This window comes from Ceratotherium simum, chromosome 21 (assembly GCF_057802395.1).
Source record: "Ceratotherium simum simum isolate JZ-2026a chromosome 21, ASM5780239v1, whole genome shotgun sequence".
Lineage (NCBI taxonomy): Eukaryota > Metazoa > Chordata > Mammalia > Perissodactyla > Rhinocerotidae > Ceratotherium > Ceratotherium simum.
The window spans coordinates 19,314,634-19,338,272 of NC_141920.1; the positions used below are offsets into that span (position 1 = coordinate 19,314,634).

The 23,639-nt window shown below is 59.5% G+C and overlaps 2 protein-coding genes across 16 annotated transcripts; one reads left to right on the forward strand and one right to left on the reverse strand.

The window, feature by feature from the left end:
* The first annotated feature begins 370 nt into the window (after positions 1 to 370).
* Positions 371 to 6,763, forward strand: EMILIN3 (elastin microfibril interfacer 3). The gene is made up of 4 exons (XM_087445266.1): positions 371 to 633; positions 1,983 to 2,105; positions 3,295 to 3,518; positions 3,797 to 6,763. The coding sequence occupies exons 1-4, from the start codon at positions 467 to 469 to the stop codon at positions 5,581 to 5,583; spliced, it is 2,301 nt and encodes a 766-aa protein (XP_087301392.1). The 5' UTR covers positions 371 to 466; the 3' UTR covers positions 5,584 to 6,763.
* Positions 5,468 to 23,627, reverse strand: LPIN3 (lipin 3). 15 transcript variants are annotated; one of them, XM_087445260.1, is made up of 22 exons: positions 23,489 to 23,584; positions 22,250 to 22,300; positions 19,516 to 19,668; positions 19,228 to 19,427; positions 17,943 to 18,038; positions 16,637 to 16,902; positions 16,338 to 16,421; positions 15,714 to 15,834; positions 15,205 to 15,547; positions 14,282 to 14,381; positions 13,981 to 14,141; positions 13,472 to 13,565; positions 13,306 to 13,375; positions 11,574 to 11,666; positions 11,454 to 11,497; positions 10,558 to 10,696; positions 9,418 to 9,566; positions 9,130 to 9,216; positions 8,486 to 8,638; positions 8,184 to 8,298; positions 8,001 to 8,104; positions 5,473 to 7,806 (listed from the first exon to the last, which is right to left on the reverse strand). In XM_087445260.1, the coding sequence occupies exons 4-22, from the start codon at positions 19,417 to 19,419 to the stop codon at positions 7,662 to 7,664; spliced, it is 2,556 nt and encodes an 851-aa protein (XP_087301386.1). In that variant the 5' UTR covers positions 19,420 to 19,427; positions 19,516 to 19,668; positions 22,250 to 22,300; positions 23,489 to 23,584; the 3' UTR covers positions 5,473 to 7,661. The 15 variants fall into 15 exon arrangements, with proteins under 15 accessions (XP_087301388.1, XP_087301385.1, XP_087301383.1 ...); XM_087445257.1 differs by having other exon boundaries at positions 5,471 to 7,806; positions 16,338 to 16,418; positions 19,228 to 19,668; XM_087445253.1 differs by lacking the exon at positions 23,489 to 23,584 and adding an exon at positions 23,585 to 23,627 and having other exon boundaries at positions 5,472 to 7,806; positions 19,228 to 19,668.
* Between the last annotated feature and the right edge of the window lie 12 nt (positions 23,628 to 23,639).

Consider the following 23,639-nt stretch of genomic DNA (forward strand, 5'->3'; position numbering starts at 1 on the left):
CCCGGACGGCCCCGGGGGTCTGGCCCTGCTTCTCGCCCGGTGCATGCGGCCGACGGTGGATGCGTGTGTTTTGGGAGCCTCCCAGGGCGCGACGGCCTGCGCCCCTGCCACCTCGGGGCTGCTCCCTTCTTAACCTCTTGCTTGCAGGCGGCCCCTCGGGCGTCGGCTCGGAGCTGGGGCGGGGGGCTGGCGGCGGAGAGGGGGCCGGCGGAGGAGAGCGACGCGGCCCCAAGTTTATGCTAATCCGCGCAGAGCCCGCCTCCCGCCTCCCCTCCGCGGCCCCAGCCGCGAGCAGCGCCGGCCACTCCGCGGGACGCAGCCGCTGCGAAGCACCAGGCGGCCGGGCCAGTGTGCTCCGGGGGCCGCAACCGGCGGCGGGACGCGGGCGGGCGAGCGGCGAGGGGCGCGGCGGGCGGACACCCGGCGCGGTCTCCCGCGCGGGGCCAGGTGGAGACCCGGGGCCGCGATGGGCCGCCGCCGCCTGCCGGTCTGGCTGTGCGCCGTCGCGGCGCTGCTCTCGGGGGCGCAGGCCAAGGGCACCCCGCTCCTCGCGCGGCCCGCGCCGCCCGGTGCCGCCCGCTACAGCCTCTACACGACGGGATGGCGCCCGCGGCTGCGCCCGGGGCCGCACAAGTAAGCGCGGGCCGTGCCGCGGGCGGGAAGCGGGAGGGATGGGGCCCGGGCGGCGCCGCTCCCACCTGCCCGGACGGCGCGCGGGGGCGGCGAGGCTCCGGGCACCGAGGCCGCGGCGCGGAGGGGGCGGTGCCGGGGCCGAGCCCCCGTCTGGGCGGGCGCCCCACGCTCCGGGAGGCTGCGGGACTGGCGAAGAAAAATAAGCCGAGGGGGCCTGGCGCGGCGACTGGGATCCTGGCAGTGCCCGCGGAAACCTTTCCAGAGAAGTAACATTTTCCAGCTGCGCTGTGTGCAAACTCCGGGCGCAGCGGACCAGGTGGAGGGAGAGGAGGGAAGGCGGTCCGAGCGTGGAGCACGCGGGGCTACCCACCTCTCCCGTGCGGGGCCTTCCATCTCTCCCCTGCCCCGCCAGGTAGGCGATGGAGCCATGCGCCCGAGGCCTGCCCCCTCCCGTGGTCAGCCTGGTCCCAGGAACCTCTTGGGAGCCCCAGCGTGGCTGGGCCCGCAGAGCTGGTGGGGGCTTCTAGGTCCGGGGTCCGTGTTGTGGCTCCAGGGCCCAACAGCAGTCCACAGGTGGTCAGCTTAGGCCAGGCAGCCGCCTCCCCGGCCCCTGTGGCCTGTGAGTGGAGCTGCTGGCCCTCCCCTGCCTCAGCTTCTGCTGTTTAGTAGCCAGTGTCTTGCGAACAGGCCTCCGCCAGGTGAGTTAGGGGCTCTGCCTGGGGTGCTGTAGAAATTTGAACTCTAACTGAATTTGAGAAGTACTGTAGGAAGAAAGTGTCCAGCCCATAGCTGACACTCCGTGGGCACATCAGAGCAGGCTTCCTGGAGGAGGCAGTACAAGAAGTGATCTGAGAATAAGGAACCAGAAGCAGAGGCAGGGGCCAGAAAACTACAGGGTGGATGCATTTCCCCTGGTCAGTCAGGAAAAGAAGGATGAGAAGCGTGGACTCAAAGGCACTAAGTTGGGATCTCAGAAGCCTCAATGCCAAGAAAAGGAGTTGAGAGGCAGTGAAGGAGTTGGAAGAGGTGGGGAATGTGGCAAGGCCCTTCAGGGGGAGTCCAGGGTGGGCTTCTTCTCCAGGTAGGGAGAGCAAACTTCAGACCACAAGAAGGGCAGGCACACCAGGCTGTGCGTAGCCCAGTGACCAACCCACTGGGGAGGCTGGGATTGGAGAGACTAGCAGTGGGGCTGGAGCCCAGGCCAGGGGTCCTGGTTCCCAGGTCCAAGGAGAAGGGGTAAAAGATAGATGGGGGTCTGGTCTCCTGCTGATGCCCACAGATGGGGGAGGGGGAACAAGAGCGGGCCTGGCCCACACCAGATATTTCAAGGATGCTATTCTCCCCTGCAGAGCCCTCTGCGCCTACGTGGTGCACAGAAATGTGACCTGTGTCCTACAGGAGGGAGCAGAGAGCTACATAAAGGCTGAGTACCGGCCGTGTGGATGGGGGCCCAAGTGCCCCGGGACAGTCACGTGAGTGCACCCCTATCCCACCCCCTCGGGATCCCTGGGCACAAGCCCCAGGCCTGCCTTCAGCTAGGAGCAGCCAACTCCATCCACAAGGGCTGAAACTCCTTGGACTCCAGAGAACTACCCCAGCCCCCACACAGGCTGGATGGAGGGGGCCAGGGGGGAATCAAGGGCAGGCTCAGGTTGGAGCCCACAGGGGGACCAGGGGAGGGTTCCCAAGGAGAGGCAGCACAGGCAAGGAAAAAGCAGCAGAGGCAAACGGGGTCAGGCAGTGGGGGAGACAGGGGAGAGCAGAGGGCCACACTGGCAATGGTTGATGCCAAAGGGGGCCCTGGGCAGACCCAGGGAGGGCTGCTGTGACCAGGGAGAAGGCAGGCCAAGGGTGAGGGGATGGAAGCCAGGTTGTCGGTCTTAGGCCAGACAGGTGGGACTGTGTGAGGACTTGTGGTATTGCCCACACCTGTGATGCACAGGTCTGTACTTGGAGAGGTTCAAGTGTATGTCTGAAAACTAACCTCTTTGCTCCAACGTGTCAGTGGGTGAACAGGTACATGGCTGAACAGGTGAGGGAGGGGCCCCTGCTGAGCACTGCCCTGCCCCCCCTGGGTTTTCGCCTCTGTGCTCAAAATCAGAGGTGCCCTTCCGCCAGCCTCCATGACCAGAGCTGAGTTCCTGGAGTAGGCTGGGGAGGAGCGGGAAGAACTAAGGGGAGCTGATGGGAGCCAAGAGTGGCCCCCAGGCAGTGAGAAGGGCCACCCGCCCCAGCTCCAGTGCAGTACCCCCTCACCCACCCATAGGGGAGGGGCTGGGGTTTTGTCAGAATTCTTCAAGGTTCCACCAAAGCCAGAGTGGAATTTCTGATGCAGTATGAGCCAGAGGGGGTCCCAGTGGTCTTGGGAGCGTTGGGGCTAAATCCCCACTAGCCGCCTCCCCAGGCAAACAGGATGGGCTGGGGCTTCTACCTGCGCTGTCCCCTGACCCATCTCTGAGCCTCTGCAAGGCCTGCTTCCACCCCATCACCTTAAGCACAGAAAAAGGAAAAACACTGGCGGTGTTGTGGAGGCGGGGAGCCATCTAGACCTTATACAAGTGTCTGAGAGTAGCCCTCAATACCAGCCAGGGGGCAAGGTCACTTGCCAGGAGCCTCAGCCCACAGGTACAGGGCTCTGCCGTCTCCCCATCCCTGGCCCAGGTACCGCACGGTGCTCAGACCCAAATACAAGATTGGCTACAAGACAGTGACGGACCTCGCCTGGCGTTGCTGCCCTGGCCTCGCTGGAGAAGGCTGCCCCGAGCACCTCACGGACCACGGGGCCACCCCACCCCAGCCAGAGCCTGAGCCTCAGATTCCCTCCGGACAGTTGGGCCCAGGTCCCAGGCCCCCTCCTTCTAGCAGAGCAGCCCCTAGCCCCCACGGTGAGTCTGCCTTTGGAGACCCTACCAAGGTGATGGGGTTTGTTGGCGGAGGTGGGGAGGGGACTGATGCAGGCTGGCTGAGCTCTGGCAGGGCTGGGGAAGATGCATCTCATGCTGGGCATGAGGGTGAGCCCCCAGGGCCCCTTCCCAAAGCTGAGGAAGCTGTGCCCCACCAGAAGGTTGGCTTAGAAAAGAAAATCTCTCCGGTGGCCTGGCAACAGGATAAGTTGAGAGCCAGGTCAGTGATGCCCCCGGGCTTCTTGCTTCTTCTTTCCCAGGAAGGAAAGGCCCAGGGCTGTTTGGTGAGCGGCTGGAACGCCTGGAGGGTGATGTCCAGCGCCTGGCACAAGCATATGGTACCCTCAGTGGCCTGGTGGCCAGCCGTGAAGACCCCAACAGGATGACTGGTAGCCCCAGAGCTCCTGCCACCCCCGTGGGCTTTGGGGTCATCCCTGAGGGGCTTGCGAACCCTAGAGACAGAGCTGGAGGGCCACTCACACCTCCCCTGGACGAGATCTTGAGCAAGGTGACAGAGGTGAGCAACACGCTCCGGACCAAGGTGCAGCTGCTGGACGAGGTGCACGGGCTGGCCCTTGGGCATGAGGCTCACCTGCAGCGGCTGCGGGAGGCGCCCCCGTCTCCGCTCACCTCCCTGGCACTGCTGGACGAATATGTGGACCGAAGGCTGCACCGACTCTGGGGGAGCCTGCTAGACGGCTTCGAGCGGAAGCTGCAAGCCGTCCAGAATGCATGTGACCTGCGGGTGCAGGAGGTGCGGCAGCAGTGCGAGGAGGGCCAGGCGGCCAGCCGCAGGCTGCACCAGAGCCTGGATGGCCGGGAGCTGGCTCTGCGCAGGGAGCTCTCACAGCTGGGGACCCGGCTGCAGGGCCTTAGCGTGGCTGGTGGGGGCAGCTGCTGCAGCCAGCTGGCCTTGATCAGTGCCCGTGTGGACAGCCTTGAGAGGAACCTGCAGGGAGTCACAGAGACCCAGAGGGGCCACAGTCCCCCCACCAGGGATGAGCTCACACGGCTCTCTGCCGCCATGCTCGAGGGGGGTGTGGACGGGCTGCTTGAGGGCCTGGAGACCCTCAATGGGTCGGAGAGTGGAGCTAGGGGCTGTTGTCTGGGGATGGAGGAGGGGGGATGGGGTGTGCGTGGCTTCAGGACCATGCTGGAAGAGCGTGTGCAGAGCCTGGAGGAGCGCCTGGTGACACTGGCTAGGGAGCTCAGCCATGACAGCACCCCCCCAGGCAGGTCAGCACAGCCCCTGGTGCAGACGGAGCTGGCTGTGCTGGAGCAACGGCTGGTTTCGCTGGAGACCTCGTGCACCCCCAGCACGACCTCAGCCATCCTGGACAACCTTGTGGCGGAGGTGAAGGCCTGGCAGAGCCGGAGCGAGGCCCTCCTACACCAGGTGGCCAGCCACACGGCCCTGCTCCAGCAGCTCAATGGCACCGTGGCCGAGGTCCAGGGGCAGCTGGCAGAAGCGACAGGCAGCTCACTCCAAGGCGAGATCACCCTGCTCAAGGTCAATCTGAACTCCGTGAGCAAGTCACTCACAGGCCTCAGCGACTCAGTCAGCCAGTACTCCGATGCCTTTGTGGCTGCCAACACATCTCTGGATGAGCGGGAACGCAAGGTGGAGGCCGAGGTCCATGCCATCCAGGAGCAAGTCAGCAGCCAAGGCTCACGGCTTCGGGCTGGCCACAGGCAGGTCCTGAGCCTGCGGGGGGAGCTGGAGCAACTCAAGGCTGGTGTGGCCCAAGTGGCGGGTGGGCTGAGCCGCTGCCAGGACACAGCCCAGGAACTCCAGCACGCAGTGGGCCACTTCAACCAGAGGGTGGCCGAAGTGGAGAGTGTGTGCGGGAAGCTGAGCCTGCTGGCTGCGGGCTTGGACAGCTTGCCCACAGAGTCACTCAGGCCCGGGGAGGGCCTGTGGGACCATGTGGACCAGCTGAATCGCACGCTGGCCCAGCACGCACAGGACATTGCCCGCCTCCGAGATGACCTGCTGGACTGCCGGGCCCAGCTAGCCGAGATGGCACGGCCAGGGCAGGCCGACTAGGCGGGCTGGACAGGACCCAACTCCTAGATCCTGCCATCACCCCAGAGCCCAGACTGTGCCTCCTAGCCTCCCTTGGCCAGCATGGATGCCATTTCAGAGGCCACTGAAGGAACAGTCTTGGTCCAGCTCCATGTGACTGTCCCAGGCACCAACTTCCACGCTCAGTGCGGCACCAACTAGATATTCAGGATAGCGGTCAAGGCAAGTACATCATGCCTGAAGGCCAGGGTGGACCTAAGGAGCCTCACAATCCAGTCTGCAAATTGCTCTTCTGCAGATACACTAGAGTCGGCACCTGTGCAAAGACCCGCAGGTCCGTTCTCAGACCGTGGACTGCCCACAGCTCCCTTTGCCCACAGGTAATAGCTCCCAGCCTGGGGAGACTTCTGGTTCCCTTGTCCCCCTGGCTTCTCTCCCCAGCTCGGTTTCTGCAGGAAGGTGCTGCCCTTTGGTACTTCCTCACACCTGGCAGCTTCATGGATGCTGTTTCTGAACCAAGGACCGGAGGTGTCCACCGCCCCACAGGTCCTCCTTCAGGACGGACAGAAACACAAGGACTCAGCCGAGAGTTCTCTTTATTCCTTTTGATCCTCCCCCTGGGTGAGGGCCTAGGCAGCTTCAGAACCCAAAGGAAAGGATGGGGTCCAGGCCATCTGTTTGGAGACTCTGCCCCAATTTATGCTTTTTCTTCCCTCTCCAAAGATGTTTTCAGGGCACTCTGGTCCCCACACAGTCCTCTTCTTTCCACTTGGGGGGAAATCTCCCCCCGTAGGGTAGGGCCTCTCTCCAGAGAGCACCCGTCATGTATGTCATGGCCTAAATGAGGCCAGATCCTGGGCAGGAGGCCACAGCTGGAGGGAGAGGGCTCCAGGCCTAGTTTCCAACATCCTTGCAAAACCCCAGCCCTGCCTGGATGTTCACAAAGTGGTGAGAAATTCAGGTACGAGGCCACCAAGGGGCAGCCTGAAAACACAGTGTTCATCTGGCCCACGCAGTTCCCAGAAACCCTGAGGCCAGCTCTGCGGAGGCTCCTGGCCTTGGTTTCCTCACAGCAGCATGGGCCCTCCTTGCTGTTTGCAGGTCCCTGTAGCCCTGCCTTCTGGTTTCTCGACATGTGGTATTCTGCCCTCTGCTGTGGTGCTGTTGCAGGGGGCAGGCCTGTATTAAAACTTTTAGCCCATCTAAGGTACTTTCTTCCCCAAAGACAGTGGGAGGGAAGGCTGCAGTGGGGTGTCAGCCCTGCCTCCCACGGCTCCTTGGGTGAGAGCTAGCTCAGCAGCTATGTGGGCACTGAATTGACCGGCAAAGACTAGGGGAGAGCAGGTAGGTCAACCCCCACCTGCCCTGGCAGGGTTGGGTCCTCAGGGTTGGAGTTGAGGGGAGCAGGGGCAGCAGCTGGGTGCAGGCTAGGCCAAGTGGGAGTCACACTCCCTCCGCCCTTTCACTGCCCCCGAATCCCCCTCACCAGATGGCAGAGGGACACTGAGCGTGTGGGGTTGGGATGTTCTGATGCCAGGGTACCAGCGAGGGAGAGCAGTGATGTCTGGCTCAAGAGCTGTGGGAAGCGGCCAGAGCTATGGAAGGGTCTGCCTTCAGAGGGTGCAGTCTAGGTTCCCCAAAGCGGGTGGGGAGCATTGTCTTCTTGCCAGATGCTACTGAACCCCTCTCTCCCCACTGCTGCCGCCAACCCTCCCCTGTGCACACAGGCCTCAAGCCTCACTGGGGCCTCCCTCTTCTCTCTGTCCTATCAGGAGGTGAGGCAAAGTCCCAGGGTGACAGGGACAGAGACATCAAGGGCATGGAGAACCCTGCAAGGGCCCAGGTGACAATCATTTAACTGCCACAGGCCAGGGCCACACTGAGGCCTGGAGCAGCTGCCCCACCCCCTGCAGCTCAGCTGGCCAGAGGGAGGAGACAGGATAGGGAGGAGGGGGCTCTCTCTGGCTGCCAACCAGCCTGCAGCCCCGTCCTCCCCTTCGGTGGGTTGGCCCTGTGGCACCCAGCTTCCAACCCTCTATGCCCTGGGACACCCGGTCAGTTCTGGGCCTGGCCACGGAGAGGGGGCAGCCAGGAAAGGTTCAGGCCAGGGCATCAAGGTCCACCGTGGTCAGTGGCTCCCGCCAGTAGCAGAAGTTGCTGTATTCAGGGTTGGCCAGGTCTGTGCTGGGGCCACGGGCCACGGGCGGGAAGAGGAGCTCCACCACCTCCCCGAGCCGCTCATACCTACGGGCAGAACGGGGCCAGCACTGAGAGCTCGAGCTGCCACTGGGCCACGGCCTCTGTCACCAGGCAGAGACACCGCATCCTGCCTGGGAGCCCAGGGCAAGGGATGGAGTCCCCAGTGGGGAGGCAGAATTGGGGCCCAGGGAGCAGCTGGGGCAGCAGGGCGTGGGGGTCATGGCAGGGTTGGGCCTCACGTGGATTTGTGGTTCTTCATGAGCTCCTGGATGAGCTCTCCCCGGGGGTTGACAGTGAAGATGCGAGAATCAGGTAGGCCCACCTGCTGGTAGGCAATAACATCCTGTGGGAGACAGGGAGAGGCTGGTGGGCTAGGAGGTGGGGAGGAGGTGGCTCAGCGCACAGGGAGGGAACACACTCACATTAGGCCTGTTCCCAAAGGCGGCATAGAAGGGCTGTCTGTGGGGCAGAAACAGCTGCCGGATGTCACTCAGGCAGGCGATCTTGAACACCTCTGGCTTTTTCTCAATCACCTCCCTGGGGCAGCCAGGGGCATAGCAGGGAAGCCAAGGTGGGTAGCAGTCAGAGGATGGCAGGGTCTGGTGACGTGGAGTCTGACCCAGCTGACACCCGAGCGAGGCCTGATGCTGGCCTGGCCTGGACTGGTAGTGGACCTGTCACTCCCCCCAAGGGGCCATGGACTTGTACTGTGTAGGGTGGTTACCTGTGGAGGGCAGAGACGAGGCTGCTGGGAGACAGCAGGAGGGGGCCCTTGGGGAGGCCGCAGCCCCGCTCGCTCACCCACTGCAGGTACCCCTTGGTGAGGTCAGCCATGCTGATGGCCCGTGCTGAGCAGTACAGGAACTTGTACCCGTTTCTGGGGGTGGGGGACAGGGAGGCACATCAGAGATCAGCCAGCCCCCATCCTGCCCTTTTGGCTTGGGCCAGTTCAGCCCAACGCTGGGGCTCTGGCCTTCAAACCCGGAGGCCTTTGCGGGGAGGAGATTTAGGGACAAAGCTGGGCCAGGCCTGAGAGAGGTGGCCTCAGCAGCTGTCCCCGGTAGAAGGCACATGGACAGAGTCCTGAGGCCCAGGTCACCGTGATGGACAAGGCTTTGAGCAAGTCTGTAGGCTTCCTCTACAGCATGAAGGCCAGCAGTTAGACTCAGATCCCAGACCACAGAAGACTTCACAGGAGAACTGACGACTAGTAGGTAGGTCTCAGCAGTCCAGGGACATGCCCTGGCTTCTTCCCTGTGGGCCTTGCTGGTCCCCAAGCCTGGCTTCCCGGGGCAGAGGCCAGGGTGGCCTAAGATGCCCTGTCACTCCCTCCCTGGGGCCCGCCCCAGCCCCAGCCCGGGCACTCACAGGTGGATTTTGTGGTAAAGACTGGTGATGCCCTGGTGTGTCCAGTCTTTCCCTAGCTGGGGCAGAATGTGGCCCAGAGCGTCTGACCTAGAGCCACAGAGGAAGGGTCACTCCAAGGCAGCCCCACATGGCCCCCATGTTCTATGCGTGGGGCCCAACGAGGCCCAGCCTTCAGCCTCAGGATGGCCCACTGGGAGAGGAGGGCCTCTCTCCCTATCCCCCATCGCAGCACAGAGGGACGTGGGTCCCTAGGCCCTTCCTTTCTCCCCCCAGCCAACCGGGCCTCACTTGGTAATGGTGCCATCAATGTCCGAGATGACCACCTTGTCATCCCATTTCCACAGGTAGATGGTGGCCTTGCAGCGGCAGGTGCCCTGGTACTGGGTGGTCACGCTGAAGACCACATCGTTGGCACCTTCTTGCAGGTTCAGGCGCCGCTGGGGCGGAGCAAAGGGGGGAAGCTGTGATCCACCACAGCTGGGTGCCATCCAACCCCCACCACCCCAAAGTGTGGCCTCTGATCCCCATGGGCCTCTCATTCTCCTCTTCCTCCCAACCCAGAGAGCCTGCCTGAATTCATCAGAGACAGCCATGCGCAGACATCCTCATGGGCGAGGGCACCCTCAAGGAGGAAGTGAGGGGGTGCTGGTGGTGTGCCCCTTTGGGATGAAGCTCACAGACAAAGCCTGGCCCCTGACTCCTGCCCAGGTTTCTCAGGTCAGCCCCAAGGTCGGCACTGCTCTTGGCAGGGAGACACCCCACTCTATAGAAGGGGCCCTGCAGGGATCTTCACTGGCTGGGGCTAGGGTACCTGTGACATCCCCCTAAAGAGAGACCTAGCCCCGTCCTTGGTCCATAGAGAAGGATCAGGGCAGCTCTCAGCCACAGCCAGTGACCAAGACTATCAGGCCCTGGCTGACCCCAAGATGGGTGTGAGCTCCTGGGTACCACACAGATGGCAGCTGCTCTGTACCAGGCCAGCCAGACTCTCCTGGACCCTTTCCTAACCACCGAGACACACTCAGGAAGAAAACGTTTTTATCACAGGAGCCACCAGTTACTGAGCTCAAAGACATGACTCGGGGGGCCGGGGTGTCATTGGCATTTGAGTCCTTTAGTGTAGCTTCCAGAGGGAGACCCAGAGCCAGCTGACCCACTACAGGTAGATATTTTAGGACTACACGAGAGGGAGCTTTTCCAGTGAGCATCCAACAGAGAAATGGGCTGGCATGTAAAGAAGTGAGCTCCCTGCCCCTGGAGGTATGCAAGCAGAAGCCATCACAGGGGCTGCCAACAGGATGGATTCTGGGCTTTGGTGAATGCGTGGCTCTATAAAACCGTTCCTAGCCAGGCCACGAGGGGCTCTGGGACAGAATTCTCTCAGCCCCTACTCCCCACACACATGAACACACCCATTCACACACTTACGATCTGATCGGAGGAAAGGCGGAGGGACTTCTTGTAGGTAGGAGTGTAGGCTGGAGGCGAGGGTGGTGGGGAGGGGGCCTCGAGGATCACAGGGCTGTCTGGGGCATCATCCTCACTGCTCAGGACATCAGTTTTCTCCCTGCGGGCAGCCCGGCTCTCAGGCCACCTCCCCCAGCCAAAGGCCCTGCCCTCCAAGTAGATGCTCACCCCTTGGCCCAGGCCACAAGGAGCCTGGGGCTTGTCCTTGCCCTGCCAGAGACTACCCAGGGGATTAGAAACCCTTCCCTCTAGGTGCCATCCATTTTGGGGGGTGGTAGCAGACACAAGGATGCAGCTTGGCCGTCTACACCCAGAAAGATGACAGCAGAGCCAGAGCTGAGACCCAGGGCTTCCAGCCCTCAGCGCGCTCTCCACAGCCAGGACGCCAGTACCCGCTTTGGAGAAATTTACCTGAAAAACCTAGAAGTGAGTCTTAGGGTTTATTCCCAGTCCCACTTGCTTTGGCTTCAGTCAGCCTGTCCGTGATCACGCCCCACCCAACCTTCATTCTGGGTCACTTCAGACATGAAAAAAGGAAGCAAGGTCAGCCAGCTCCTGGTGGAGAGGGGAGGCCCCGCTCCTCCTTAATACGGTCTGAGCCAGGAGTCTGGGCACCCCTTCTAGCTGTGCCACTTCCTGGCTGTGGGACCTTTGGTGTATGTCTAGGTCTCAGTTTTTCCATCTGTGAAATGGGGACATTTCTCAGGAAAAAAGAAGGGATGTAGAAGTGATTGAGGAATGACAAAGAACCATGGCTGGGGAAGGGGTGCTGGCTGCACACCTACCCGTGCCCCCACAGCCATCTTCCCCAGCCTCTGGCTCCAGCTGCAGAGCCCCAGCCAGGAGGTCCAACTCACCCCGGCTGCTCTCTGGCTGTGGTTTTCTTCCTCTGGGCACTGTGCTGTGGGAAGAACATCCATCCAGTGAACCCCACCTCCTGCCTGTGCTGGCCCCGCCCTGTGACCATGACCACCCACCTCCTCGGCCGGGAAGTCCCTGCGTCTCCAGGAAAACCACCACCGCCCTCCCTTGCGGGGCATCTTCTCCTTCTCCAACTTGTCCATAGTGCTCTGTGGGCAGATGAAGGCCATGACACTTTTTCATGCACCACACAAACCCATCTTACATTACCTTCGGGGGCCCCATGAGCCCAGCATCTGGGGCCGACCCTAGAGCAAGGTGCTATCAACATCTGGAGGTTGAGGAGCATATGCACCTCCATCCTGGGACTCTGAACAATGACTCATGGAACTAACCAAGGGCCGCTCCTGCCCACCCTCACTCCACCCCAGCCCTCACCCCCTAGCTCTAGCCCAGCCTTGGCCTGGCCTCCAAATCTTGTGGATCAGTCTCCCTACTAGAGTAGCTGAGGGCAGAGCTTTGAGAGTTTCTCAGGATCTGGTACTCCCTGCATGATGCCACCAAGTGGCAGCAAGAAGGACAGTCTGTAGCTGGTACTCCCCTTGACCTCCAAGACCAGCACAGGCAACTCCTAAGGTCAGTGATCCTGTCTCATGGACAGCCTCCCTCTCTGTATGTTACCATCACTGTCTGGTGGGGGCAACATGACCTTGTGGAAAATGCTGATTAGATTTGTGCTAGATAACCCCAGGGAGAGCCCAGGCCCAGGCCTACCCGGGAGACACATCAACTTCCTACAAACACAGAATGGAGAACCCAATTCAGGAGGACGTGGGCTCAAGGTGGGTCAGCCAGGGTGCTCACTTGGGCTGGGAACAGGCTAGGGGAGTCTCCCGAGGGCCTCAAGTGGTGCGTCTGTCCGAGCAGGGTGAGGAGAGCCGAGCAGGGGAGTGTCCCTCTTCCCACAAGCTCTGGCTCCTAGCTCAGACCCAGAGCCAGCCAGAGGACAGAGCTGAGCGTCACTAAAGGGAGGCACAGCTGTCAACATCTGGTCAGTGATGTTATTTGGGGAAACCTAATTGAGCTGAGAACAATAGGCCACACCACGGTGGGGCCCTGGACCACTCCCAGAGGGGCAGAGGGGCAGGTGTGGGAGGGACTGAAGAGGGGCTGAGTTCCTTCCCACCTCTGAGCATCTGCACATGCTGTTCCCCACCCATCACCTGCTTAGGGCTTACTCATCCTCAGATCTCTGCCCAGTGGACACTTACTCAGCAAACCCCGCTGTTGTTGGCTCTCAAACCACCCCAGACCTCTCCTTCCGGGGACGTACTCACAGTTGCATTTTATATTCATCTGGTTGAGTCTTTGATTAACTGTCTGCCTATGAGGGCATGACTGTCCTAGCCTGTACCTGGCACACACACAGTAGGTGCTCAACCAATGTGCCCTGATAAAGTGAGCAAGCACCCCAGCCCAGCCTGGAGAGGTTCCGGGGTAAGGTGAGGGGTGGGACCTCCATCTCCCAGGCTCCGTCTCTCAGATCCAAAAACCCCCTGTTGAAGGCGTGTCCCTGTCAATGTGCGTCCCCCTCTGCTTTGCCCTGAGCTCCTTTGAAGTTCAAATCCAATAGCATTCAGCCATGCCAGAAAACCAGGGAAGAGGGGGCTTTGTCCACACAGCATGGGGCAAGGCCTCAGGAGACCTGCATCTCCTCTCCTGGAGAGGGTCTTGTAGCTGGTCAGCCCTAGGCCCATCTCTGCCCACCCTCCACTTCCTGGCCCGAGGCTCCTCCCCCAAGGCTCTGGCCACTTTCCCCAGGAGGCCCACTGGTGGTTTAACCATTACCTTGGGCAAGTTCTTCTGGAAGGCTTGCAGGGAGAGGATCATGGGGGCGGCTACAGCCCAGTTATAATGCCTGGAGAGACAGAATGGGGTGTCGGCTGCAGCAGCCACAGGCTGTGGAGGGTGGGTGACTCTCTGGGGCTGTCAGCAGCCCAGCCTCAGCACTCACTTCTCATTGATTTTCACTACCAAGTTCGGGTCATCCAGGAGCCCAGGGTTTTGGACGAGGTCCTGGTAGGAGACGATGTGCTGATTGAACTTCTCTGGGCACAGAGGCAGAGAGTGAGGAGTGAGGCTGACACATCCCACGTGACCCGCTGCCCCAGCCCCTCCAGCTCCCTGCACTCTACCACTCGGGCCTCCTGCAGGTTGGGTCTTTGACCCAGCAGGGCTCCTCCCTACCTGAGGTTTTTGTACCTGCTGTTCCCACCCCAGGCACTTGCCATCCTGGATTCACAGGATAAGTCACAGCTCAGCGACAAGCATTTGCTTCACAGGGTCTTGGGAATGCCCCTCCCTTGCTGGCTGAGTGTGGGCTCCACAGGGCAGAGAAGGGCAGGGGTGCCTGGCCCAGCGTCACACCTCCGCTGCCCCACCCTCTGAGGGCCTCCCTGCCCTCCCTGGTCCCCTGGGCTCAGTGCCAACCCTCGGAAGGGCTTGGACCACAGTTGAACATACCCAGGGAGATGTCCCAGCTGTCAGCTAGTCCCCCACAGAGGGACAGCACTATCGTGTCCACTGTGTCCGGAGTGGGTTCTGGCTCCTGCTCGGGGTTGGGGTCCCCCAGGGGCTTCTGGCTGCTGGGTTCATTCCACGTCCTGGCCCCAAGCCCACAGTCACTGGGGGCAAAGGGGCCAACAGTGACATGAATACAAGGAGGCTGGGAGGAGGGGCCCCACCCCTCCCAGGCCCTTGATAGCCAATCCCTGGCACCGTGGGCCCTGATCCCAAGACACCCGGACACCCAGAACCCAGGCACCTGTGGGGGAAGTAAAGGGCCGCATTCTCAGAATCCAGGGAGGGCAAGTCATCCAGGTAGATATCACTGGGGCCCAGGTGCTGGCTTCTCTTCAGGGAGCCTGGGGGCAGAGGAGGGGACATCTGTAGACCTAACACATGCTCAGTAGTGTGAAGTATGTGTCCCCCATCCTTTGAGCGCCGTAAGACAGTGCTGTTCAGTAGAACTTTTTGCAATGATAGAAATGCCCTGTGTTTGCACTGTCCAATACGAGAGCTGCTAGCCACACGTGGCTACTGGGCATACTTAAAATGTGGTGTGATGGAGAAATGGAATTTTAAATGTTAATTTTAATTAATTTAAATTTAATTTTAAACAGCCACAGATAGCCTGTGAGTATCGATTTGGACAGCGCAGGCCTAGTGCCCTCCCACACTCTTAGGATAAACCCCACCACATGAGCCGGGAGTGATCCAGCCTTTGCTCCTCTCTCTGGCTTCCTCTCCAGAGCCTCTCCCCTGCTTCATTCAAGACACACCAGCTGCCTCGGTTCCTAGACGTGAAACCTCTCTCTCCTCATGGTCTTGACACTTGCTGTTCCCTCTGACTAGAATTCTCTTCCCCTGACCCTCACTTGGCTGGATCTTTATCGTCCACATCTCAGCTCAGACATTACCCGCTCAGAGAGGCCTTCCCAGGCCACATGATTGAAATAGCCTCCTGTCCCAGCCATGCTTCTGTCCCGCCTCACCCACGTCATCCTCTTCCTGGTGTATGCATCTGTCATCTGTCTGCCCCACTGGACTGTGAACCCCATGAGGGCTGGTGCCAAGCATAGTGCCTGGCACACAGTAGGTGCTCAAAACATGCTTGAAGTCCCAGAGTCCACCCAGGGCATAACATGAGGCCAAGGAAGCAGTGGGAGGGGTCGAGCCATCACTCACCTTTCCTTCTGGAGACCCCCTCTGGCTGCCCGGTGGGTACTGGGCCCTCCAGAGCGGCCCAGCTCCACGATTTAGAGGGAGGAGGGAGGCCTGCATCCCCGGACCTCCGAGTCTTGGTCTCCTCTCTCTCAGGGGCGGGGACAGGGGGACCCACCAGAGCGGGCACCTCTGTGTCTGGCCGAAGAAGGTCAGAGCCAGCCCCTGTTTGCATGATTGGGGGTCCCAAGGGGTCCACACCAGCCACAGAGGCAGAGGAGGTGCTGGGCCCTCCCTGAGGAGGAGAGGCTGCCCCGGTGCTGCCATCAGGGATCATCAAGGACTCGGGCCACTCGGCTTTGGTCACCTTCAGTCAAACAAGTGGGAGAAGATGCGGGCTGGTGCAGGGCCTGCCTCCCACACCCCAGGAGGCCTTAGGGACGTGGCCCAAGTCTCAGTCACTCCAGTCCTGACCCACAGGGGCCACAGAGACCCTGCAAGGCAGGGATGGGGGGTTGAACGGAGGGACTCACCTTAGGCAGCCTCCCCCAGGTCCACTGCATGTGGGACTCAGCTCTCAGTGGGCTGGGCTCAGGGGTCCGAACCTCTAGCTCCGAGTCGCTCTTAGGGGTTGTCAGCCCACCCAACGAGAGACTGCAGGAAACAAGAACTCAGAGGCCCCCAAGCCAGCCTGCCAGTCCCCACCCCCAGCCTGGGAAAAAAATATTTGCAACACATGTTTATGCCTCTGTTGGATCCAGAATATATAAAAAATATATAAATATTTAAAGAACTCCTACAAATCAATAATAGGAAGGCAATCCAGTAAAAAAAAAAAATGGGCAAGGTTGTGACTTCTTAATGGGTATAGGATTTCCATTTAGGGTGATGAAAAGTTGTGGAACTAGATAGGGGTGATGGTTGCACAACATCGTGAATATACTAAATGCCATTGAATTGTGCACTTTGAAATGATAAATTTTGTGTTATGTGTATTTTACCACAATAAAAAAATGGGCAAAAGATGAATAAACACTTTATAGAGGAGATATACAAATGACTGGTAAACACATTAAATGTGTTCTATGTCATTATTCATCAGAAAAGTCTGAGACCTTAGCCTTGAGTCCCTGCCCCCAGCCCACCTGGCCTCTCACCTGGCCTGGGCGGGCCACTCGCCATCAGAGAAGGAGTAGATGTCTTTGGGCTGTGGTGAGGAGTCCTCTTCCGACTGGACGCTGCTGAGAGGCCACAGGGAAAGAAATGGTCACTGACAGTTCAGGGCACCTTGGACAGGACATGGGAGCCTGGACATCAGGGCTTGGGGAAGTAAAGCATCTAAAGCCCAGAGACATCAAGGCCCTCACCCAGGGTCACACAGTATCAGCAGAGGAAACAGAGCTTGAACCCCAGTTGGCACCCCTACACCCTTGGCCGCCACCCGCTCCCCACATACCCTGGGGGCTCCGGCCTTGGCTTTTCTAGCGGGGACAGCTCACTCTCAGTGACCGCCTCCAGCTCCTCAGAACTAGAATCGGCTGCCACCGCGTCCTCCTTCCGCCTGGATTTCCTCCTGCGACGCCTCTTCTTTTGCCCTGTGGAGGCCACGCCCATGACGACGGGCTCAGGCTTGCTGGCTGTGCCCAGCTGGGAGTCCAAGGGGAACCCGCACAGGCCCCCCCAAGGGAGGGGCGATGTGCACAGGCGGGGAGGCACGTGTTCCTGTGGAGCAGATCAGGGGCAGGGCTGAGGGGACTACAGCTTGGGGGGCCACCCTTGCCCTCTGGTCATCCTGAGCCCCGCCTGAGCCCCAGGCCCTGGAATGAGCTTATCTGGGGTCAGGAAACAGGTGTGGGGGCTGGACAGAGGCGGCAGCAGCATGGCCTTGCAACTGCTGCTGGCCTCAAAGCTCCCTAACACAGATAAAGCAGCCCCAGGCCCAGGGCACATGCACCCTGGCAGCCCACGGCAAGCCAGGGTGCCGCATGAACCACACTGTCCAAGCAGAAACCTGGGCATCAGCCTCTCATCTCTTTCTCCGCCCACACCTACTTCCCCTTTAAGACTCAGCCAGGCATCACCTCTTCCAGGAAGCCTGCCCTGACTATCCTCAGCCTCAAGCTCCAACCCTCTTCACTGCAATGACCAAATAGTTTTATCATCTGTTGTTTAGTCCCCCAGCCAGGCTAGACTGGGAACCTTCTGTGAAGGCAGGGTCACCCCTCTTCTGAGTCCACTTCACAGCGTCTGGCATACAGTAGGGGCTCCATTAAAGTCTGTCAAGCTCAAACTGTTTTAACGCCTCTGCCAGCTTGTGCTGGGCCCTGCCTCCCTTCTGCAAACACCCCTCTCTTCATCCCTCACCCACACACTTCCATGTTGCAGCTGCATTGAGCTGGGCCAGATCCAGAACAAGCCATCTTATGCTTTCCAGCCCCCAGCCATTCCTCAGCACCCTCCTCTTCTCCAAGCTGCCTGGGGAAGGCCTCGTCTTCACCCTTCAGGGGCCCAGTTCAAGGGTCCTCTTCTGAGAAAACTTCCCCAGGAAGTAGAGTCAGCCCTCCCGGCCCCCCACCTCTGCCCAGGCTCCGCCAGCATATCACGAGGGCCTGATGCCAGCCCCAACTGATGCCCTGCATCAGACCCTCACTGTTGGGGTATTTCTGGGGGTGGTGGGGAGAGTGACAAGTCCCAAGACCCCACGCAGAGGGGACACCAGTGTAGGAGACGGGGCAGGTGACATCAAGGATAGAGGCACTCACCTCATCGCTCTCCAGCTCCTGGACGAAGAAGGCCTCCCCGCTGTCCCCCAGCTTCATGTGCAAGTCCACAGGCTCCCCGTTGATCTCGATGTCTACCTGTAACGGGGTGTGGTGGGGTGGGGGATGCAGGGTCCCCACTGTCAGCTCTGACTCCCACACTCTGGTCCACTGGCCTTCCAGCTGGTCCTGGAGACTTGGGCTCCCTGCTGCCCCCTGCTGCACTTGCTGGAACTCTCCCCTGACCTTGGCGGGCCTGGCTGCCCCCGACTGAGGGTCTCTGATTGCTTTCCTTCCTGAGAGCCTTGCGCCCCCGCCCCCCGCATCGCCCCATTCTCCGGGCTTTGTTGAATTTATCACTGTCTCAGAATTCTTGTTTACACCTTGGTTTCTGTGCTCCTCTCTCTCCCACACTCCATAAGAAGAAGGACATGATCCATCTTGTCACTGTTGTGTCCCCAAGCCCCAGGATGTTGGCTATGTGAACAACAGTGAGGCACTTAGTATGGTGTTTCATCTAGTTTATCTAGTTTAATCTTCACAACAACCCCTTGCGATAGCTCCTATCATTATCTCCACTTTATAGATGAGGAAACTGACGCTCGGAGGGGTTAAGTAATTCGCTGTGAAGTGACCAAGGGAGGCTATGAACCCAGAAGGTCTGAGTCCACAACCCAGCTCTTAACCACTTGGCTATACTGTCTCCACACAGTCACACTTTCCTATTAGGACTCTGGAAAGTTCACAGTCACCCCGATGTGAAGGGGATTTGGGCCCACCACACCTCTTCCCACACACCAGACTTTGGTGCTAACAAAAATCTCAGTCTTGTTCACCTGAGCCCAGTGAAGATGCACAGGTTTCCTAAGGGAGGGGAGCTAACCTTTGAGTGTCACCCACACACCTGGCCCCAGGAGAGTGTTATCAGCTCCTATTTAATTCTCCCAAATCACCCCACCATCACCAGGCAGATGAGAGCACAGCCATTTGCACAGGTGAAGCGACTTACCAGGAACACACAGGTAAGGTCTTAGAAAGCTGGAGCCAGGTCTGACAGCCCCAGTACCGGGGACTGTCCCACTGTGCTGCTTCCAGGGGAAATGGGGACCCTCTTGGACCAAAACCCCCAAACCAACCCAAAATCTTCAAAGAAAATACAAAAGAAAGGAACCCTGGCCAGAGGACAGGTCCCCACCTAAGAGAGGGCTGGTCCTCTCCTGGGACCACACTGGCTGCCCTGGCTTCAGGAGCCCACCCTGCAGCGGCCCCTCGGCTGGCCAGCACTCACCACCTTCTCCCGGGACTGCAGGACACCCAGCTTGCCGAAACGCACGTGGAAGGGCGAGCATCGGAAGGAACCGTCCACCTGCTTCACCACCAGCACGTCAATGCCACCACTCAGCGTGGCCGGGTTCAGGCCCCGGTACAGCTCCTTCACCGTCCCAAACACCGTCCCTGCCAGCTGCCCCACGTAGTTCATGGCTGGTGCTGGCAAAGGGAGGCGGTGCTGGGACGCCTGGCCCAGCTCCCTCCGTGGGGAGGCTCCGCAGCCCGATCCCTGGCTCCCCAGGCTTACGGTGAGTTGCCCTCCGAGCGCCTCCGCAGATGGGCAGCAGTTGCAGGATGGGAGATGCATCCACAGACGTGGGTTCTAGACCCGGCTCGCCCACCGACTGGCCGCGGGACTCTCGGACAGCTGCCTGCCTTCTTCAAGTGCTGATCTCCACCTCTGTCAAATGAGGGCCCGGGTAAGGCAATCCGGGTTGCCTTGTGCCTCTAAATGCCATGAGTAATGGTAACGACCACGGTGCTCAGCGGCAGGGCTCGTTTCATCTTCACCACAACCTGAGAGACTGGCTGAGCCGGTGTCATTATTCTTGCTGACGGACAAGCCAGTTGAGGCTCAGAGAGGTGGAGTGACTTGCCCAGGATCTTGCCAGGATTCGAACCCAGGCCTGTGTGGCTGCAGAACCTGTAGTGTGAACCACTGGGATGGCCCAACTGTGGGAACAGGAGGCAGCCTCATGTTATATCAGGCCCAAGGCCCTGCTGGGTAACGGGCGACAGCCCTAAAGACTGATCTCTTCCCAGGAAGTGGGGAGGAGGGAGTCTTAGTTCTTCATCTGAAAAATGGGTTCAGCTGTCTTGCTGCCTCCTGGTCCTAGGAGTTGGGAGGGGCTTTGCTGGGTGATCGTGGCTGACTTGTGGAGAACCAAGGGTGGGGGTACCCCAGGTGCCCAAATTTTTGCCCAGCTCTATTCCTGGGGTCAGATGCTTAAGGCAGGGCATCCCCTATAGCTGGAGTGGAGGGAGCCCCCAGTTTAAGCCCCCAAACTCTAAACTCCTTCCCAGTTTCCTTGTGATGGGTAGGAAGTCCATCCATGGCCCATAGCCTGACCCCATTGTCACTAGGCCACAGTTCTCAGCCCCGAGCCCTACTCCAGAGACCTGGGCTCAGCAGGCCAGGCCCTCAGAACCACGCTCAGGCCTTGGGCTGGCCCCTGGCCCATCAAAGCTGTTCCTCCTTCCCCCAGCCAGACCAGTTTCTCCAGCTGTGGTAGCCTCGAAGAAAAGCCAGGGCAATAATGAGAGCCACCTCCACGCTGGCGTGGTGCCTGCCCTGCCAGCTTCAGCAATTGCCCCTTCCCTGCTGGCCAAGCCAGTGGCCTACAGGCCCTCTGGCTGCCAGGACCCAGGCCATCCCACCTCCACAGGCACTTCCCTCTCTCACTCTGCCTCAGAACCCCTGGAGGACCACCTGCCATGCAAGACCACCCCTCAAGGAAGTTAAGTGACTTATACAAACTCTATTAAGCTAATAGGCCATTGATGGGGGAGGGAGCGATGACTCATATCCTGATGTCCTGACACCATACCCTGGTTCCTTCCACTCCATGGTCCCAAACCACACCACAGTTGTCTGCAGAGAGGGCAACCTGGCCGGTAGCCCACCTCTGCTCCGCCCTGTAACGCCCTGTTACTCAAAATGTGGTCCATGGCCCAGGAGCATAGCATCACCTGGGAGCTTGTTAGAAACACACCTTCCCAAACATAAGGTACGACTGGAACTGCTCAAGTGAAAACTTGGGGTAAAATGAAGCTCTTTGGACTCTAAAACTCTCACTCAAATTTAATAAATATTTTATCTGCAGGGCACCTACTACATGCAAGTGAAAAATTCCACGTTGGTTTCTCCCTCCCTAACACCAAACTCTGAATACATGTCTGAGACAGAGTGACAAGGACAGATACATGGTAGGTAGGGCCCTAGACCACTGTGCCCAGGAAAAGCAGAGAGGACTCCAGAAGTTTCCAGGAATAAAGGAGCAAGCATGAGAGGGGCAGACCAGGGGTGGGGGCAAAGGTCTGCTCTGCTGGAGGCCCAGGCCTGAGCTATCTGCCCTGCTGAGGGCAAAAGAGCTGGGGCGGGGCAGGCTCAGCTCAGCCTAATACAGAGTTGCGCATCATTGCTGTTTGGGGCTGGATAATTCTTTGTTGGGGTTTGGGGGTTGTAGCATAATTAGCAGCATCCCTGGTCTCTACCCACCAGATGTCAGTAGCAACCTCCCTCCAGTTGTGACACCCAAATTGCCTCCAAACATTGTCAAATGTCTCCTGGGGGACAAAATTGCCCCCAGTTGAGAGCCACTGAGGTAGCAGAAAGAGCTGAATGGCAGAGATGGCACCCAGGGGCACTGGGTCCTACCTCTGGTCCACCCATGGAGTGTCCCCAGGCAAGGGACTTGCTGGCCTCATTCTCCATTCTATGAAACAAAGCCTCAATTTTTCAGACCCTCCTCAGCCCTAAAGTCACTGGGAGCCTAGCAATCATTCCTCTCCGTTTCCCCGACCCCACAAGTGGATGCCCCCCACATCTGCCTGTTCAGCATTTGGGGGGACTCCTGTGAGCCAAGCCCTAGGCTCCCCTCCTCTACCTGCACCCATCTCTGAAGGCATCTCCTCTCCCCAGGACCCAGCTCTGCCTCTTTGGTCTTCTCCAGACAGAGGAGAGCTCTGCTTGGCTCCCCTATACCACCCTTCACCCCAAATTAACATGTCTAAAATCAAACACTTCATCTTCTCCCTGGGGACCTTGGTCAGCTGAATTCCTCTCAGGACTCTTGGGTACCCCTCCCTCCTGAGCCCTCTGAATCCTATTCCCCAATTTGCCCCACATCCAGCCCCTCCTTTCTCCTCCTGCTGTTCTAGGCCAAGGCTTTATTACCAGATGCCGAGATCCTGGGTGGCAGCCGGACACTGTGGGTAAGGCACCAGACTGTGTGGGTTCTAATCCCCTCCCTGACACTTACCAGCTGTGACCTTGGGTAAGTCACTTCACCTCTCTGAGCCTCAGTTTCAGCCTGTTACAACACAAGGGATGCATGAATAATTAATGACATAATTCGTGTAAAGCACTAACATGTAATAAATGCCCATATGCATCACCTATCAGCAGCAGCATCTTTTTGTGGCATCCTGACAGCCCCTCTCACCCAGGCTGGTCCTAAAGACACTTCGGGTCAGACTCCAGTGCACTGATCCTGCCCTGAGTTGAGAGTTTAGACTTCGTAATGTGGCATTCAAGGACCTGCACAAGGGCCAGCCAGGAGGCGTAGTGGTTAAGTTCAGAGCGCCCTGCTTCGGAGGCCCAGGTTTGCAGGTTTGGATCCCGGGCATGGACCTACACCACTCCTCAAGCCATGCTGTGGCAGCGACCCACATACAAAGTAGAGGAAGACTGGCACAGATGTTAGCTCAGGGCGAATCTTCCTTAAGCAAAAAAAAAAAGAGGAAGGTTGGCACAGATGTTAGCTCAGGGCTAATCTTCCTCACGCAAAAAAAAACAAAAACAAAAGGCCCTGCATAATGGTGGCCCCACGGTTTGCAAGTGAGCAGGTGCGCTCCAGGCAGGCCTCACAGGGTGCCCAAGCCTCAGAGCCCACTGTGGGAACATCTGCAGGCCTCCCAGGCCAGTGCACAACCCCACCACTGGGAAGCCAGAGCAAGGTCTGAGCTCTCAGCCTTTCTGGGCTCCAGATTTAGGGAGGGGTGGGGGTGTGGCCCTCCACCTAGGACCTTTCGGAGCAGGAGGATAAACATTCCTATTACCTTGGAAAGGAGAAATCTCCACCCCTAGCTCCTCAGAGGCCTTCACAGCTACTGCAGCTGACCCGCCCAGTCTCATGGCAGGCCGGGCAAGGGTCAGACCCTGTTTTGCAACTGAGGACACTCAGTACCAGAGAGGGTGGGTGTCCTCCCCAAGGTCACACAGTCAGCCTGGGATGAAGCTGGCCCAGCCTCCCCAGAGGTTTTTGCAGCTCATTCTCTCCTGATCCAACATTCTGGATGTCCGGAGAGTCCGCAGCCGCTGGGCCGCCGAGAGAGACGAAGTGTGGCCGGCCCCTCCACCCCTGAGTTCCCTTCTGATGGCTAGAGATGGACTCAGGCCCTCGAACAGAAAGGATCGAGGGTCGGATGGCAGGACAGATGGGCGGAGCGGGGCGGGGCGGGGGAAGGGTACCTCTTCCCTGGCCCGGATTGGGCCCTACCTGGGGAGCTGCCCACTGGACCTTCGGGACGCGGAGCCACTGCCTCTAGCTGAGTGCACACGGTCAGCAAGTAAGAGTCCTCGGCCCCGCACTCACTTGGCGCTTCCGGCTCCTCTAAGACAGGGTAAGATCCTGGCTCCGCCCCTTCCAC

What these genes read in the sequence shown, in the direction of transcription:
- EMILIN3 (XM_087445266.1), top strand. Translation starts at nt 467, where the DNA reads ATGGGCCGCCGCCGCCTGCCGGTCTGGCTGTGCGCCGTCGCGGCGCTG. An exon ending in AAGTGCCCCGGGACAGTCAC is followed by an intron (nt 2,106 to 3,294) that starts GTGAGTGCACCC and finishes TCCCTGGCCCAG; the next exon opens with GTACCGCACGGTGCTCAGAC. An exon ending in AGCAGCCCCTAGCCCCCACG is followed by an intron (nt 3,519 to 3,796) that starts GTGAGTCTGCCT and finishes CTTCTTTCCCAG; the next exon opens with GAAGGAAAGGCCCAGGGCTG.
- LPIN3 (XM_087445253.1), bottom strand. Translation starts at nt 19,575, where the DNA reads ATGCATCTCCCATCCTGCAACTGCTGCCCATCTGCGGAGGCGCTCGGA. An exon ending in GGGGGTCTCCAGAAGGAAAG is followed by an intron (nt 14,382 to 15,204) that starts GTGAGTGATGGC and finishes CTCTGCCCCCAG; the next exon opens with GCTCCCTGAAGAGAAGCCAG. An exon ending in ACAGCCAGAGAGCAGCCGGG is followed by an intron (nt 10,697 to 11,453) that starts GTGAGTTGGACC and finishes GGCTGCCCGCAG; the next exon opens with GGAGAAAACTGATGTCCTGA.